The sequence below is a fragment of the Myxocyprinus asiaticus genome, chromosome 23 (genome assembly GCF_019703515.2).
Source record: "Myxocyprinus asiaticus isolate MX2 ecotype Aquarium Trade chromosome 23, UBuf_Myxa_2, whole genome shotgun sequence".
Lineage (NCBI taxonomy): Eukaryota > Metazoa > Chordata > Actinopteri > Cypriniformes > Catostomidae > Myxocyprinus > Myxocyprinus asiaticus.
This window is the reverse complement of record NC_059366.1, coordinates 25,791,052-25,809,415: the sequence shown is the minus strand read 5'-3', so window position 1 is coordinate 25,809,415 and position 18,364 is coordinate 25,791,052. Positions and strand designations below refer to the sequence as shown.

At 36.8% G+C, this 18,364-nt stretch overlaps 1 protein-coding gene across 7 annotated transcripts; it reads left to right on the top strand.

Annotated features, from left to right (window-relative positions):
- The first annotated feature begins 255 nt into the window (after positions 1 to 255).
- Positions 256 to 17,869, top strand: LOC127414095 (nucleolysin TIAR-like). Of its 7 annotated transcripts, XM_051651834.1 has the most exons (12): positions 256 to 418; positions 7,808 to 7,904; positions 8,147 to 8,299; positions 8,432 to 8,486; positions 8,574 to 8,661; positions 10,622 to 10,697; positions 11,005 to 11,113; positions 11,302 to 11,397; positions 11,485 to 11,569; positions 12,330 to 12,453; positions 12,585 to 12,724; positions 16,951 to 17,869. In XM_051651834.1, the coding sequence occupies exons 1-12, from the start codon at positions 390 to 392 to the stop codon at positions 17,063 to 17,065; spliced, it is 1,167 nt and encodes a 388-aa protein (XP_051507794.1). In that variant the 5' UTR covers positions 256 to 389; the 3' UTR covers positions 17,066 to 17,869. The 7 variants fall into 7 exon arrangements, 6 of the variants coding, with proteins under 6 accessions (XP_051507794.1, XP_051507795.1, XP_051507796.1 ...); XM_051651835.1 differs by lacking the exons at positions 256 to 418; positions 7,808 to 7,904; positions 8,147 to 8,299 and adding exons at positions 9,811 to 9,880; positions 10,090 to 10,157 and having other exon boundaries at positions 8,574 to 9,672; XM_051651836.1 differs by lacking the exons at positions 256 to 418; positions 7,808 to 7,904; positions 8,147 to 8,299 and adding exons at positions 9,811 to 9,880; positions 10,090 to 10,157 and having other exon boundaries at positions 8,445 to 8,486.
- The last annotated feature ends 495 nt before the right edge of the window (positions 17,870 to 18,364 follow it).

The window sequence follows — 18,364 nt, the reverse complement described above, 5'->3', positions numbered from 1 at the left end:
ATTTTCATCTAAATTTACGCCCCTGTCACCAAAAAAAAAAATAAAAAAATAAATGAAATAAAAAACAGATAAGCACGTGAAAACCAATATCTCCTTATATCAAGTAAAACCTGTAACGCATCACCTGAACTCACCACCAGCACGGCGACTTCTATCAAGCCCCACTCCTCTCACATTTCAGGTGCACAAAACTAATTTCTGATCCATCGTCCTCCAAAACCCATGTCCTTTAACGCATGCGCAGTGGCCGTCTTCCTGACTAGCCGGGTTCCGCCATTTTCTACACAAGACTGAAAGTGACACCAGTCCTGTGTTGTTCATCCTAAAAATAAACCCGCAGCTGAGATCCCGAAAACAAGTTTTGTTCACACTCCCTCCGGCATCCGAGAATGGAAGACGAGAGCCATCCAAAAACCCTGTAAGTAGTTGAAAACACAGCCCCTGTCAGAATAGCCGCTCAATCTTTAGCACCATTGTCACTCTTACAGCTAGCAGCTAGCTCCGAATGTACCAAAGTTATTGACACTGTATGCGCGTAATAACCTGCACATATTATTGAAAACGTGTCGGGGAATTATTATTTCTTACCTTTGTTAAAGAAGACAGCGTGGGAAGCACAATTAGAAGTAGCATGCATGCTTAATCTAAACTAGCCGTTAAGTATATGAAAACAATTAAACGCAGGGTATATACAAAGAACATCGCATACAAGTGAATTGTATCAACAGAGTTAGATTATAAGGGTATGGTACTTTATAAATTAAACTACAAGGTTCATTGACCGTGTGTTTAAATGAGTGTGTCATTGTCTTGCTGGTTTAGTAAAGGCCTGTTATCTAATCTCAGGGCCTGCTGTCAGTTCTAGAAGTCTGGATTTTGTGTTTGGTGCTACACTGTCAGATAAATATGTCTCTCCTCGGTTCATTCTATGTTAATCCCAGGCACTAACACATGATTTCAGTAGTTCAGTTATGATGGGATATGTGTGTGTGTTCTTGTGCTGAGGTCATTCAGACAAAGGGGCTGTCAGATTTCTGTCTGGTTGGTCTATATATACAAGGTGAACATCTTTTTTCTCCTACACATGAACATGAAGGGTGGTGTTGTTGTTTCTCTTCATGGAATAATATGTGTGTGTTTACAATTCAGTGGAAATTTGGCTTCTCAAATAAGCATTTGAACTGTAATTGTTGTGATTGGCCATGTTGTGTTGTGATTAAACTAAACAACCTCAGAAGCAACACTTTTATTTTTGGATAGATCAGTGCCACTACAGGGATATATTGATTAGAGGTCTACCGATAGTGGATTTTACAGATACCGATAACTAAGTTGGGCAGTACCTGCTGATAACCAATTAATCATCCAATAGTTTTTAAAATTGATACTGAATGAAAAAAATGTTTTACTAAAGTAAAATAGTGCTGAACTTTATACAAAAATAAACTACTGACTGAAACATGAAAATGTATTGTACTTTTTTAAATGAAATAAATATTAATATATATTAACTAATATTCAAATTTTAAAGTCAGATGATTTTTTACATTGAGGTTGTTTCCTTAGTCCATAACAGGGTGCAATAAATACCTAAACCATTCAGCACCGTTATATTATTGCATAGAACATTCATATCCTGTGTGTTAAAAAAAGAGCATTTCATTTTCAACTTATGTGCATAAAATAAATTTAAAAAAGTTTTAGTCGGTCCATATTCTCAAAAGTCAAAAATAAAATATGGGGGGGGGGCTTCAATAGGCAGTTCACATTGTGTTACACTTGCACTGATTCCTACTACTCCAGACTCAAGCTTCATAATAACAGCGAAATACCACATTGTTTTTTATTCAGTACAGTTGTGTGTAGAGGAGCAATATTCACAGATAGCAATGGTATTCGGCTGAACTCGGTGGTGAAGCGGCTCAAACTATGAGCCCAGGCCAGGGGCTGTTCAAACAGATGGAACTAAACAGACTGGAACTGAACATGAGGATCTCAAGACACACATTTCCAAGTTGAACATCTTTCCTGACAAAGCATTTAAACAACTCATTGCTTAATCTGCGAAATTCTTATAAGAGAGCAAGAGGCCATAGCCATATCACACCGAACGCTTTTGCAACCCAGGGCTCCAGACTGCGACTAAAACAGTCGCAAATGTGACAAAAAATAATTGACTGGGACAATAATTTAAAATCTTGTCACCATTGGCGATAGTCGGGTTGTGTGTGTCCATATGCGGTTTCGTCAGATATAATCTTGTGAGTTATTGAACACATCTTTAGAGCGTGCACCACCAAATCAATCAAATCAAATCCCTTTATTGTCACTCAACCATTTACACAAGTGCAACAGTGGGTGAAAGTCTTGGGTGCAGTTCCGAGCAACATAGCAGACATGACAGTGATGAGACATATACCAATTTACAATAAACATCAGATTTACACAACCCAATTTACATATCTAATATACACATAATTACACACAACACAATATACAAATAATAATATACAATGTGCAGTATACAATACACACAATATAGAATACACACACAATATAGAATACACATTATACAATAAAAAATAGTATATATAGTATATATAAAATGTACAGTAGGTTGTATTGTGCTGTATTGACATTCAGGCTGTCGGTTGATAGTCAGTTGCCAGTGTGTTGTTAAGAGAGAATATAATTTATGACAAGCCAGTGTGAGATAATAAGATTAATAAAGTGCAGTGCTGATGTATGTTGATCATGAGAGATCAAGAGTTCAAAAGTCTGATTGCTTGGGGGAAGAAGCTGTCATGAAGTCGGCTGGTGCGGGTCATGATGCTGCGATACCGCCTGCCTGAAGGTAGCAGTGAGAACAGCCCATGGCTCGAGTGGCTGAAGTCTCTGATGATACTCCGAGCTTTTTTCACACACCGCCTGGTATATATGTCCTGGAGGGAGGGAAGCTCACCTCCGATGATGTGTCTGGCAGTTCGCACCACCCTTTGCAGGGCTTTGCGGTTGAGGGCAGTGCTGTTGCCGTACCCGGCTGTGATGCAGCCAGTCAGGATGCTCTCTACAGTGCTGGTGTAGAACTGTGTGAGGATGTGGCGGTTCATTCCAAACTTCCTCAGCTGTCTCAGGAAGAAGAGGCACTGATGAGCCTTCACAACGGCCTCAGTGTGGACGGACCATGTGAGTTCCTCAGTGATGTGGACACAGAGGAACTTGAAGCTGCTGACTCTCTCCACTGGTGCTCCATTGATGGTGATGGGGCTGTGTTCTCTGTCTTTTCTCCTGAAGTCCACCACAAGCTCCTTGGTCTTACTGACGTTGAGGGAGATGTTGTGCTCCTGACACCAGTGTGTCAGAGTGTACACCTCCTCTCTGCAGGATGTTTCATCATTGTCAGTGATCAGACCTACCACCATCGTATCGTCAGCAAACTTAATGATGGCATTGGCGCTATGTGTTGTCACACAGTCATGTGTGTACAGGGATTACAGGAGTGGGCTGAGAACACAGCCCTGTGGGGCTCCAGTGTTGAGGGTCAGTGATGAGATGTTGCTGCCCATTCTAAACACCTGGCATCTGCTTGACAGGAAGTCCAGGATCCAGCTGCACAGCGAGCTGTTTAAGCCCAGGGCCCGGAGTTTCTCATCAAGCTTGGAGACACCAGTGTGTCTCGCGTCGCTTTTCACCCATTCTGTTGTGATGAGCACGCTGCACCGCACGCAACAACAAACCCAGCACGAGAGAGTCTTCTTATTCTTTCTTTTTTTAATGGCGGTTCGCAAGCTAAAATAGTGCATTACCACCATCTACTGTAAGCATTGTGTCAGAGACTGCCCCTATTTGAACCACCCTCCCCCTGGACCTATTCAGGGCTCAAGCCTCCACTGGCGCTGCATCCTTCAGCATTTGCCCGAGCCCCTCATAACCCAGAGCAGGGTACCCGCGGGTTCTTAAAAAGTCTTCAATTTACTTTTTAAAATTTAAGGCCATAAAAGTCTTAAATATCTTAAATTACAAGAAGTCTTAAATTTCGTTTGCTGAGGTCTTAAATTTTGGGGCTTGAATAGTCACAAGTCATAATCATAATCACTTTCTCTTGTACATCCATTATTCAGCAGCTGACGCTTGAGTTTAGTGTGAGCACACACAGGGAAGCGCATTTTTACTGAACTTACGATGTTACACATGTATAAACCTTCATAAACCCGTTAATCTGAAATGCAAATATCATTATTTTGCGTATCTAACACTGTCGCTCCTGGTTATAAACGACAAAGTTGTTAACATTGCAATTTGCAAGCAAGCGAGGTTGGAGCGGTCTTTTGACGCCTTTCAAATCGTTGCGCTTCCTTATTTTACATAACCTTTGATAAGAATTGTAAAGCTAACAGAACTACTCAGCTGCAGAGTTACACCTGTTATATCTCCATCTCTCTAGATTTGACATACAGGTATTTTCTCTGCCATCTGAATCAGTCAATTAAAAAAAATAATAATAATAATATACAAAACAATAATATAGTTATATAAATATTATAATATTAATAATATACATAAAATGAAAATATATGATTAAATTTAATATTTAGTATATAATCTGTTTTCAATATACATCATAACTAATTATGCAGCACAGTTCTCTTTCATAATTTAATCTGTTAACATTTTCAATACATGTCAACTTTAAATGGCCATTTTTAAAGTAACTGACGAGTTTTGACTTTTACTTCAGCTATTTCACACAAAAATGATAATTGTCATTACTTACCTTCATGCTGTTGCAAACCTGTATGACTTTCTTATTTCAGTGGATATCAAAATGAGATATTAGGGAGTTTCAGTCACCATTCACTTACACTGAATGAAAAACAAGATGCAGTGACAGTGAATGGTGACTGAGACTAAAAATTTGCTTAACATCTCCTTTTTTGTTCCACAGCCCTTTAAAGTATTAGAACCCTTTAAATTATTTGTTAAAGTTATCTGCCAAGAAAAAAAATATAAATGTTATTCAGCACATGCTAGACCTTATTCACAGCAGCGGTATCTTTGATTTTTAATAGGAATGACAACGAGGCTGTGAGGGATAGAAGTAAAGTCTTTTCAGTGGGCTATACTGTAGTTTAAAGTGTTTTTAGATGGTTCCGCATATGGAAAAATATCTTCAAGGACACTCAGTAGACAAAAAACTCTAGACAACATGAGCTGTGGAAAATCAGATGGGATCTAGGAGCTTTTTACAGATTTATACTGTGCATGCCATTGAAGAGATGGTAAGTCTATCCCTCACAGCCTCATTTCCATTCCCATTAAAAATCAAACATGGTGCTACTGTGAATAAGGTCTAAATGAATAAGGACCAATCCTCTTAGCGCATGCATAGTAAGTGGTGGCAGAAAGCCCGCTGACTGTTGTGTTAGATTTGAAAGATTAGATGATTAAACGAAAGTATGACACAAAACCATCATAAATACAAACATGTTCTTAGCGATACAATTACTATAATGAAATTAGTTAATAACAAACATGTAATTATGATCGCTATACATTTTTCCTGCAAAGTTGTGAGTTGAAAGGATCTCCTCAGTCCAGTCAGCTCTGTTGATGATCTTGAAGCCACAGCAGTCAACTAGAGCCCTCGGAATCATTTTTCAACAACGTAATCTAATAAAAGTTTGTTTTTTACGCATGGTTTTTGCCACCACTTCTGTGTTTGACATAAGTGGTGACATTGCCAAAGCATTGGTCTATTGTGTCACATCTTGCTAGAAAGCAAGTGACTAAAGAGAAGGGTCACAATATAGGCTACATACTTTAGGCTACATGCATTCTTAATACAACAGTAAAACTCTAAATGAATTCATTAAGTTATTTAAAAAAGAAAATGCATAAATGCACAATCAAATATAAAAAACATGTCCAGAGACATCCAAATAGCCTCAGTGGTTTTGTATTTACCAGCTATTGAATTATTTAATGTTTTTTTTTAATATTATTATTGCAAAAGTAGTCTTAAATTTGTATTTTATTTGGCCTTTAAAAGTTTTACATTTCATTCCTTCGAACCTGCAGAAAGGCGCGAGAGTCATGACCAAATGACTCTTTATCATGAATCACCCAAAAAGAACTGAGGGTGTGAAGTGAACGCAGGAGCTCAGGTTAGCAGTTTGAATCAGAGTTACTTTCTCAGCGAATCATCCGTCAGTGTGTTCACAACTGGGAGTGCAGACATTTCAAAATAGGAGTCCCATGTGTATTTCGGGCTTCTTTATAATTGAAAGTCCCGCACCACTCTTATATATATATATATATATATATACACGTATATGAGATCAAGCTTTTGACACTTAGGACAATTGAGGGACTTTTATTACACAACTATTACACAAGGTGCAAACATTCATTGATGCTCAAAAAGACGACACACTACTATATGTAAATATCTGCTTATGTAGATTCTGAAGGGCAGTACTAAATACAAAAATGTTTTATCTCTTACATTTGTATAAATTATGAAAGGGGTGTGAACACTGATGAGACCAAAGGGGAATGCAAACTTATGTATCTTCTCAACTATATGTACTGTTTATTAAACCTCCGATTAATGGGTTATCAGCTGTCTTGCTTTTCTTCTGCTTTCTGTCTTGTTTCTGAACAGCAATCTAAATCGAGCAGTTATATGATTTGGTGACTAAAAACAGCCATTTGGCTCCTTAATGTTTCAGTTAAGGAGCCAATGGCTCCCAAGTAATTTTTTTTTTGTCTGGAGCCCTCCAACCATCCATTTGTTTTTCTGTGTAAACGCACGTTAGACGAACGTCTTAGTTTCCTTTTGTTTATTCAGATTCTCGTGCAGGAACGCTGTTTTTTTAGATGATGTGTCTAATTAAAAAGAACTTTTAAAAGCATATTGACACACCTGCTTTCTGTTAAACTGTATTTGTTGTACTGTGTCTAGCCTATTTTAGTGCAAGAATGTCTGTCAATCTGAAGTCATCGTATTACAGGATAAAAAAAATTTGTTTCTGATTTGTTTATATGTTTCTCTCGGCTACATGAAGATTTTAATTTGCTTGAAATCTAAGCTTTAAAACTAGCTTTAAATATGCAACTTGGCTGACTAATGAATGCATAAATGTGACCAGCTGGATATAAACTAATGCAAATAGATGGTAATAGATGGTAACAATCATGACATTTAAACATTTGGGTAAGACTTGTGTGTTTTTTTTGTCACATTGTTCTAACTGTTTGAGGTTAGCTTTAATGTTAGCGTCCTCTCAGCCTTGTCGGTAAACGTACTGCTGTTCTCTACTAATGCAGCATCTAGTCAACAAATGAATTACTTTATAATGATATGACAATGTGTACAGTAGACATACCTTTTCGTTGTTGTTTTAAATCTGCATCTGAAGTGTTCCACTCAATGCAGCGTGTAGTCTCTCGTGTCAAAACAAACACCACAAGGCATCAGTGAAGTTTTTATTTCGCCTCTAGAGGCCGCTCTCGTACTGTATAACAACAGTGGACCCTTGCCAGCCGCTCCAGCAACAGGGAAAAATTATTGGTGTGGATTTTTTTCAGATAACCGATAGTTCCAGAAATCTGTTATCGGTGCCGATTAATCGGCAAAACTGATTTATCAGTCGACCTCTAATATTGATGTCTGTAGTTCTCTTTTCTTTTTGGAAACATCTGAGTAGATAAGTAACTAATTGGAGGAATGCGATATGTTATGAGAGCCAGACTGTAAATGCAATTTTTTTTTTTTATAAAAATGTATTTTTATCTGCATTTTCAGCTACGTGGGGAACCTTTCAAGAGATGTAACAGAGAACTTGATCCTTCAGTTATTTACTCAGATTGGGCCATGTAAAAGTTGTAAGATGATAACAGAGGTAAACATCCATCTCATATTACACATTGTCATATGTTCACTGAAATATTCTGAGCCCAGTTCTTTAAATGGGTGTGTGTGGAAACACTTACCAAACTGTACCTCTGTATTAACATTGAAATGAAATTGCCTGTAAAATGATTACTTAAATGATCCAACTGCAGCCAGAATGATTTAAGATGAGTGTTCCACACAAAACCCATTTTCATTGCAATAATATATTTTCCTGGCTTTTCTTCTCAGCAATCCGATAGCAGCAGGAAGGTGAACTCTTCTATTGGATTTTCTGTTTTGCAGCATACAAGCAATGACCCGTATTGCTTTGTGGAGTTCTTTGAGCACAGAGACGCAGCAGCTGCTTTAGCTGCTATGAACGGAAGGAAGATTTTGGGAAAGGTTGGTCTTCTTTCATCAGTTCATTACATAATTATAGCAAGATTTGGGTGGTCTGGGGTTGTTCTTTATGAAGCTTTGTACCCTATCCTGTTACCAAACATAATGCCTAAAACAGATTATTTTTATTGACAGGAAGTGAAAGTAAATTGGGCAACCACTCCTAGCAGTCAGAAGAAAGACACATCCAGTACGTAATGTTACTGTATTTTATTTTTCAATCAATAGTGGTTCATTTTTTTCCTAATGCAGATTTTTGTTGTTGTTTTTTATCTAGATCACTTTCACGTTTTTGTGGGAGATCTGAGCCCTGAGATCACAACTGATGACATCAGAGCTGCTTTTGGACCCTTTGGGAAAATCTCGTAAGTTCCAAGAGGTCACACATTTCTGTGAAACGTGCTTTTGTCTGAATAATGTTGAGTGGTTGTGTGTAATTACTTGAGTCAGACAATCTGTTTATATTTTTTAGCCCTTGTCAGCCAGACTTTCCTAAAATTAGGAGCAAAGGTTTTATTGACTTTGTTTCTGCTGGTTGTTGATAGTTGATAACTTTAACAAAATTTTGAGAATGCATTGATACAAAGAAAAAAAAAAACATTGTTACATTTAGTTCAATTTTTTTCATTTTCTTGAGGTGCTCATTGGCTGACATGCAGTCACACTTCTGACAGTAGTGATGGCTTTGTTTCACAAATATATGCTATCCTGTCTTAATATATTTCTCTTTATAAAACAAGGCAGACCTACACAAACTGTAAACCTTCACAGTTATTTGTCCCATCAACAGAGCTGTTCAGGTTGTAGTCCACAAATCTGGAAGAGAATTTGCCATGGATTATATCCTATGGGGTTTTATAATGGGTGTTTTGGATTTATGAGTAAAATAAGGTCTACTACATAAATTACACATAGGAATACCTCAAATGTCAATTTTGATGCCGAATTGAAGCAACTCACTTTTTAAAAAAACATTTGGGGTCTGAAAGAGTGTGATTTATGTAGAACAAAACATCCATGTTTCTTTATGTAATGTTTACCACAGATCTTATTTTACTCATAAATTTAAAAACTCCCATTATTAAACCCCATGGGAAAATCACATATCCTCGCCAACAAATTGACATAACAGCTGAACAGCTCTGTTGTTGTTGGTTAGTTTTACTAAAGTAATTATTTCAAGAACAGAATGTTCTAGCTGGAGACATTTTAGTTTATTTCGCATTAATGTATTTGAATCACATAGGCTAATCATTATCACCAATAAGCACAGAGCAGTCTAGTCAATGTTTTGTCCCCACTCCCCAGATCAATCTGACACTTTAAAGTGTACCTTAAATTTTTCATCACTAATCTACATTGCAATGCAGAAATTGGTAAGTAGTTTTGTTTGCTAAAGCAGTTCAATATTTGGTTGAAAACACAAAAAATATATGCACTCTACTACTCTGAGAAATTTTCAAATTCTCCTTTAGCTCTGAGTGTCAGTTAATAGAGCTCTGGTTATTTTACAGAAATGCTCATAGGATTGGACAGGAGCTTGAAGGCTAACAGCAAGGAACTGTGCACTCTGGGAACTCAGATGTAGATTTTTTTTCTATTCACTCTTTGCTTTTCATATTTGTATACTGCAGTATTTTCCTATTAATGCTGATGTAGTGTAGACTTTTAACAAACTTGAGATAATACATGAATATTTGCTTGTAAAGAATTGTTCATAATGGTTTTCCTAGTTGTGTTGATAGTTTGATTCTTCTAAAATTCTGAAAATGTTAATTTTTCAAAATTTGCAGCTTCCCAAACTCCATATTGGTGGTAAAGAATTGACCAGGAAAAATAAAGAAATCTGTTAACAGGCCATGTATGCCGTTTAATTCCTTTTTCTCTTTTGATATTTTTTCCATGTACTATTATGAGTAGAATTAGAGACAACAGTTCAAATTAGGAATGCATGGTAATGAAATTGATTAATTTTACTGACATGAGAGTTTAAGGCCTAGCAATTAAGATGAAAATAGGATCACTATGTTGTCAGAAGATGAAAGAAGTTGAAATCTGTTCAGGAGCTTTTAAACAACACACATTAGTGTAGGATGCATGACTTTGATCTTTTTTTTAAATTATTATTATTATTTGATCTTTTTAAAGTACCAGTAATCAAAAAAGATGCAGAAGTTGTTAATGTAATGATATGTTATATGTTAGATTTACTTAGGATGTTGTAACAATGTCTCACTCAGTGTGTGTGTGTGGTTCCTTTCTTTTTTGTATCCTCTAGCAGGCCATCAATGAACTGACTTTTCTGTTGCTACATTTTTCTTTCAGGGATGCACGCGTGGTGAAGGATATGACAACAGGGAAATCAAAGGGGTATGGATTTGTGTCCTTCTATAACAAACTGGTAAGGCTCCAGTACAAGAACACAGAGTGAAGGTTAATCTATTTCTGTTTATTACAATTATTTTTTATAGCTGTAGCAATACAGATATTGATCTTACTGAAATTATTTAGACTTTAAGAGATGACTTTTCTGTTGGTTGAGATTTTAGTCAGTTTATTAATCAGTTAAATTAATAGAAAACAAACTTAACTTCCTAATGACACAGATGAACCAATTAAAGGCTAGTAGTTTTGCTTGGAAATTCTGTTAGTTACTTGGTTTCTTAATGTTAAGAACCCAGAGTGGAAGCCATTTTTTTCTTTTCTAGGATGCTGAGAATGCCATTGTACACATGGGGGGTCAGTGGCTTGGTGGGCGACAAATCCGGACTAACTGGGCAACTCGGAAACCACCTGCCCCCAAGAGTGTGCAAGACAGTAAGTCTGTTTTTAATCTTGCTGTTTTAGTGATAATAACCACTTAGTTTTTATTTCTCTTATATGCTGACTGTCTTTGCTCTTGAGACTGTATCTTCTGATTTCAAGAATGAAAAGCTAACTGTTGTATGCCCATTAATGGATTAGGTGAACTGAATTAACATGACTGCAATTGGTAAAAATTTCAGACAGTTCCAAGCAGCTTAGATTTGATGAGGTGGTGAATCAGTCGAGTCCTCAGAATTGCACTGTGTACTGTGGTGGCATTCAGTCAGGTCTCACAGGTAAGTCTGCGCTTTCTTTTCACTTTCCTCTTTTGACTGTTTGTCTGTAGGCTTGCTAAGATGACTCACACTGTTCTTTTCACACAGAACACCTTATGCGACAGACGTTTTCTCCTTTTGGACAGATAATGGAGATTAGAGTTTTTCCAGAGAAGGGCTATTCTTTTATCAGGTATGCTTTACTCTGTTGTCAGATATTTTGTTAGCATGATTATATGTAGTCAGTCGATGTATTCCACAGGTCAGTTAGTAATGTAAATGTATGTAAAAATTGTAACATGTAAATATAATGCATAGGTATGACATTTACGTTTGCTTGTAATGGTCAGTTGAGATGGGATTTGGCATCAATGGACAATGCTGATACCTAGAGAGCAGTGTGGCTTCTGGCTGTTGTAATATCATGTGCGTAATACATTGTAATGATGGCAAATGGATGTACACAATTTAATTTACTTACGAACAGATTTCACAAAATAAAATTATAATGATGAGTAATATGGCTTATCTTTTGATAAAGCTGTAAGTTTTGGAATTGACCACTTCTGTCAATTTACCAAGCATGAACAATGCAATAATATTATTATTGGCTGATGTCTTAATCTCAAAAAGGCTAAGTATCGGCCTTTTGCTAGATGTGGGGACCTCATGTGTCTCAACCTCAAGCATGAAATGTGTGATTACACTGATTTCCCAAAAGGGAGCATCATATAAACTGATGCAAAAATCTTTTGACCTCTTAGTCTTGCCACAGATTTAAGGCTTTAAAATAATTTTTAGGCAACGTCTGTTTGTTTTTTGTAAGAAATTGTTTCTTTAATGTAGGCCTTACTATAGAAAAGAAATATCAAGATTTCATTAACTATGTGGTGACAATAACCACACAATTTTGCTGTATTCACATGTATTTATGGTCCATTGTTTTCTCTCAGGTTCTCTTCTCATGAAAGCGCTGCCCATGCTATTGTGTCAGTGAATGGGACAACCATCGAGGGTCATGTTGTGAAGTGTTACTGGGGCAAAGAGTCACCTGACATGGCCAAAAACGTCCAACCGGTAATGCATCCAGTGCCCAGGAATTTACCCTTTTTTTTTTTTTTAAACCTCATTGTTCTTTGGTTCTCTTTTTTTCTTTTCTTTTTTCTTTGAAGTAAAAGTTAAGCTTAAGGTCTCTGCTGCTTTCTCAGATGGAATATGGTCAGTGGGGACATTGGAATCAAATGTATGGCAATCCTCAACAATATGGTCAGTACATGACGAATGGCTGGCAAGTACCATCCTATGGATTGTATGGACAAACGTGGAATCAGCAAGGATTTGGTGTAGAGTAAGTTTTTTTTGTTGATGTTGTTGTTGTATTTTTGCGTTCTTTGTTGATTTTCCATAATGATTTGTTCATATGTTTCTGTACCATTGTAAATCAGAAAAAATAGCTATGTTCATACTGTTCAGTCTAAGTGTTTCAGATTTTTAAAGATGTGATGTTCCTTGTTTTTCATTGGAAATTAAAGTTTTTATGCACAGTGTTCCAATATAGATAGTAGGGATGCACCAATAACAAATGTATGTGCCGATACGATATCAGATTATTTAGAGGATCTTCTAACAATGACGATAGTTAGATTTTTCTACATTAGCTATGTTTCCATCCAAGTTGCGAATTTAATTTATGTGAAAAACCATAATATCGCAAAAACAATGTGCGGATAAAGCTGTGTTTCCATCACATGTGTTCAAAAGAACAAAATCGTCACTTCTGGAACAATTGAAGCCATGTGACTCTTTTATTAATAAAATACTCCCTGTTTAGGACACGCAGACAAAACAATGTAAAGAACTTGTCTCATGTCACACACTTCTGGGAACACCATGTCTGTGCGTTCCTCCATCCTAATGACTTTACCATGCAGATCTAGAAGATATTTTTCAAAAGTATGAAAAAACCTGCTCTTCCGCACAGTTCAAGTTTGCATTCGACTTATTTGCTCTGCAAACTGTTTGCATGCTTTGAATTTACAGGACGCCATTCTTTTAGGATGACCAGAGCAACATTTCAGATGCAATGATTGGTATGCTGGTTAGTCCAGTTATGAACAAATTATTCAGTCACATGACTTGATGCACATCTTGTATTCCTAATAAATTCAATAGGAGTTTTTCCAGTAAACGTGTTGAAGATCATATTTTTATGCGCATTTTGGAGATTTTATTCGCATCTTGGTGTTTCCATCCAGCAGTTTTTATGCTATATTCCAAAAATGTGCATAAAAATGTGGATGGAAAACCAGCTATTGTTTCAAATCACGGAGTAATTACACAAATTCAAATTAATTTTAGATAGTTACTCTATTCTCTGTCTCTACATCCCTCTAAAGTCATGTTGGAGAAAGAATCGTCATTGGCTGTACATTTTTGTTTTTACTCACCAGACTTTTAAAGACATTTAAGAGTAATGCAACTGAAAAAGATATTAAGCATTAAATCATTAAACTGAGAAAGAAGGCCTCTTCATACATATGACTTCACGCAATATTGTATATTTTATTTTATATTTCGCCTTACCATTTTAATCCCATTTTAAATCTTGAAAAATGTGCAGTTTTAAATATTATCAATTTATATGATTTTATGAAATTGCACTTTTAATAATGATGCAAGCTGTTGTCACTGTTTGAAATTTTATACACATTTTTAACAAAAAAAATACACAAGGTTGCAATCTAATAATGAAAATTTGGGCTGTCACGATCATGAAATTTGGCTGACAATTAATTGTCAAATAAATAATTGCAATTATGACCATTAATTGCCTGTTTTAGGGCTTTGACGATTAATTGTCTGTTTAGGTCTTTCGCGAATATGACTTAATTGTCATACAAATTATCACTGTGTGCTTCTGCTTCATGCACACAAAGTCATTTAAACAAATTTAGCTTGGGTCATCTAATAAAATAAGGGTATACGATTTCCTTTTCAGGCCTTAAAAATTTATGAATGACAATCAAATATAAAATATAAAAGTATACATTTTACAATAATAAAAGTAATATTTTAAGTATCAAAATATTTCTAAATAACTAAAATATATCTTTTTTTTCTTTCTTTTTTTTTGTCAGATTTAATCTTGGTCTGTTTTACATTTTCAAACAGTTATTTTTTTATTTTTTTTAAACCCAGTCAACCTGTATCGCCATTATATTATATTATTATACAGCTCTGGAAAAAAATTAAGAGACCACTGCAAAATGATCAGTTGATCTGTATTTTCTATTTATAGGTACAGTGGTGTGAATAAGTGTTTGCCCCCTTCCTGATTTCTTACACCCTTAAATGTTTCAGATCATCAAACAAGTTTAGATATTAGTCAAAGATAACACAAGTAAACACAAAATGCAGTTTTTAAATGAAGGTTGTTATTATTAAGGGAAAACAAAATCCAAACCTACATGGCCCTGTGTGAAAAAGTGTTTGCCCCACCTGTTAAAACATAACTGTGGTTTATCACATCTGAGTTCAATTTCTCTAGCCACACCCAGGCCTGATTACTGCCACACCTGTTCTCAATCAAGAAATCACTTAAATAGGACCTGCCTGACAAAATGAAGTAGACCAAAAGATCTTCAAAAGCTAGACATCATGCCGAGATCCAAAGAAATTCAGGAACAAATGAGAAAGAACGTAATTGAGATCTATCAGTCTGGAAAAGGTTATAAAGCCATTTCTAAAGCTTTGAGACTCCAGAGAACCACAGTGAGAGCCATTATCCACAAATGGCAAAAACATGGAACAGTGGTGAACCTTCCCAGGAGTGGCCGGCCGACCAAAATTACCCCAAGAGCGCAGCGACAACTCATCCAAGAGGTCACAAAAGAACCCACAACAACATCCAAAGAACTGCAGGCCTCACTTGCCTCAGTTAAGGTCAGTGTTCATGACTCCACCATAAGAAAGAGACTGGGCAAAAATGGCCTGCATGGCAGAGTTCCAAGACGAAAACCACTGCTGAGCAAAAAGAACATTAAGGCTCGTCTCATTTTTGCCAGAAAACATCTTGATGATCCCCAAGACTTTTGGGAAAATACTCAAAAAAACAAAAAAAACAAAAGTTGAACTTTTTGGAAGGTGTGTGTGTCCCATTACATCTGGCATAAAAGTAACACCGCATTTCAGAAAAAGAACATCATACCAACAGTAAAATATGGTGGTGGTAGTGTGAAGGTCTGGGGCTGTTTTGCTGCTTCAGGACCTGGAAGACTTGCTGTGATAAATGGAACCATGAATTCTGCTGTCTACCAAAAAATCCTGAAGGAGAATGTCCGGCCATCTGTTCGTGACCTCAAGCTGAAGCGAACTTGGGTTCTGCAGCAGGACAATGATCCAAAACACACCAGCAAGTCCACCTCTGAATGGCTGAAGAAAAACAAAATGAAGACTTTGGAGTGGCCTAGTCAAAGTCCTGACCTGAATCCTATTGAGATGCTGTGGCATGACCTTAAAAAGGCAGTTCATGCTCGAAAACCCTCCAATGTGGCTGAATTACAACAATTCTGCAAAGATGAGTGGGCCAAAATTCCTCCACAGCGCTGTAAAAGACTCATTGCAAGTTATCGCAAACGCTTGATTGCAGTTGTTGCTGCTAAGGGTGGCCCAACCAGTTATTAGGTTTAGGGGGCAATCACTTTTTCACACAGGGCCATATAGGTTTGGATTTTGTTTTCCCTTAATAATAACAACCTTCATTTAAAAATTGCATTTTGTGTTTACTTGTGTTATCTTTGACTAATATTTAAACTTGTTTGATGATCTGAAACATTTAAGTGTGACAAACATGCAAAAAAATAAGAAATCAGGAAGGGGGCAAACACTTTTTCACACCACTGTATATGTTTGAGTAAAATTTACATTTTTATTTTATTCTATAAAGTACTGATAACATTTATTCCAAATTCCAAATAAAAATATTGTCATTTAGAGCATTTATTTGCAGAAAATGACAACTGGTCAAAATAACAATTATCAAGCAGCCTTCACTTTAGCTTTTACAAGCTCATCATATTCCTTGCTGTGCCAAGCTTTAAGGTGAGTAATCAAATTAGTTGTGTTAAAAGTTTTAATGGTAGTTCCACCACGTGATATTCTGGCAGTGCAAAGCTTGCAAATTGAAACTCTGCTCTCATTATCTCCACATTCTAGTTAATTCTACAAAAGAAACATTTTCTTTCACACACAGCACAAGTTGTAGGCTAATTGTCCGAGGCGTTTTTCCACCTCTTTTGACAGGAAGTAATAGGCACTGATCAACGACCGTTTTTAAACAATCGGCTGAAATGTTTGTGATATATCCGGTGCATCTCTGATGTATGCAAATTAAATCTCTCTAATGAAGAAGGGATTTTTAGACTGTCGTGTGTTTCACTAGGCCTCCGTTCTGACAACATTCCAAGGTGGCAAAGAAAAATGGTTTTGTGTTATGGTCCATTATATTTTACATGTAGAACAGCTTGAAAATAACCTGTAGGCTCTGTGTTTACCTCTACATTTTCTCTTCTCTAGACAGTCACAGTCCCCTGCATGGATGGGAGGATTTGGGACACAACCTTCTCAGGCTCAGCCTGGCCCAGTGATGAACCAAGCTAACTTTGGCATGGCAGGGTACCAGACACAGTGATCTGACCTTCACTCTCCATAACACACACCTCTTGTCACTTGTTTAGAACCTGCTCTCACGGGGAGAGCACATCTTTTTTCCCCCACAAGCATTGGGTCTGAACACTTTAGTATAAAGACATAAATTTAGATTCAATGGAGATATGAATTCATTCACAAGATTTATTCCTGCATATCTTTAAGAAAACTGCAGATTTTTTCCCTTAATGCCAGCTTCAGGAACTTCACAGGTACAATGCAGAAAACCCATGGTATAAATGATCTGAATATATTGTTTCTTGAACAAAGTTAAAAAAAAATTTCCCTTCCTAAATAGCTGGTCATGCATTTGCTTATTCATAACAGTTTGGACTTCTAATTTGTACAAAAACACAACAAACAACACAAAAACTAAGCACTCTGACTCTGCAAACAAATGTAAGTAAAGGCACTTTTTGGGGGTTCATTGGACCTGTGTCATGTAAATGTTGACGTGTAAATGAATTTCTATGTGCGGTGGTGTATATTTAATCCACATTAGCTCCCCATTCTCTTTGAAGTACTAGCACTCTTTGATACTGTGTGTATAATGTATCTTTTTACTCCCATTTACAGACACAGTGAAATATCTCCCATTCACTATGGAGAAGGGAGATGATGGCCATACCTGTAAATATCTTTTGATAACTTGGCCTGTAATTAGGGTTTCAAAGCATGCATTCTACTTGACAGAATTTTGCAGAATATTCAGCATACACCGATCAGCCACAACATTAACACCACCTGCCTAATATTGTGTAGGTCCCCCTTGTGCTGCCAAAACAGCGCCAACTCGCATCTCAGAATAGCATTTTGAGATGCTATTCTTACCACAATTGTACAGAGCGGTTATCTGAGTTACCGTAGACTTTGTCAGTTTGAACCAGTCTGGTCATTCTCTGTTGACCTCTCTCATCAACAAGGTAATTCCATCCACAGAACTGCCCTTCAATAGATGTTTTTTGTTTTCGGCCCCATTCGGAGTAAATTCTAGTGACTGTTGTGTGTGAAAATCCCAGGAGATCAGCAGTTACAGAAATACTCAAACCAGCCCATCTGGCACCAACAGTAATGCCACGCTCCAAATCACTGAGATCACATTTTTCCCATTCTGATGGTTGATGTGAACATTAACTGAAGCTACTGACCCGTATCTGCGTGATTTTATGCCCTGCTGCCACACGATTGGCTGATTAGATAATCGCATGGATGATTGTTGGTACCAGACAGAATGGTTTGAGTATTTCTGTAACTGCTGATCTCCTGGGATTTTCACACACAA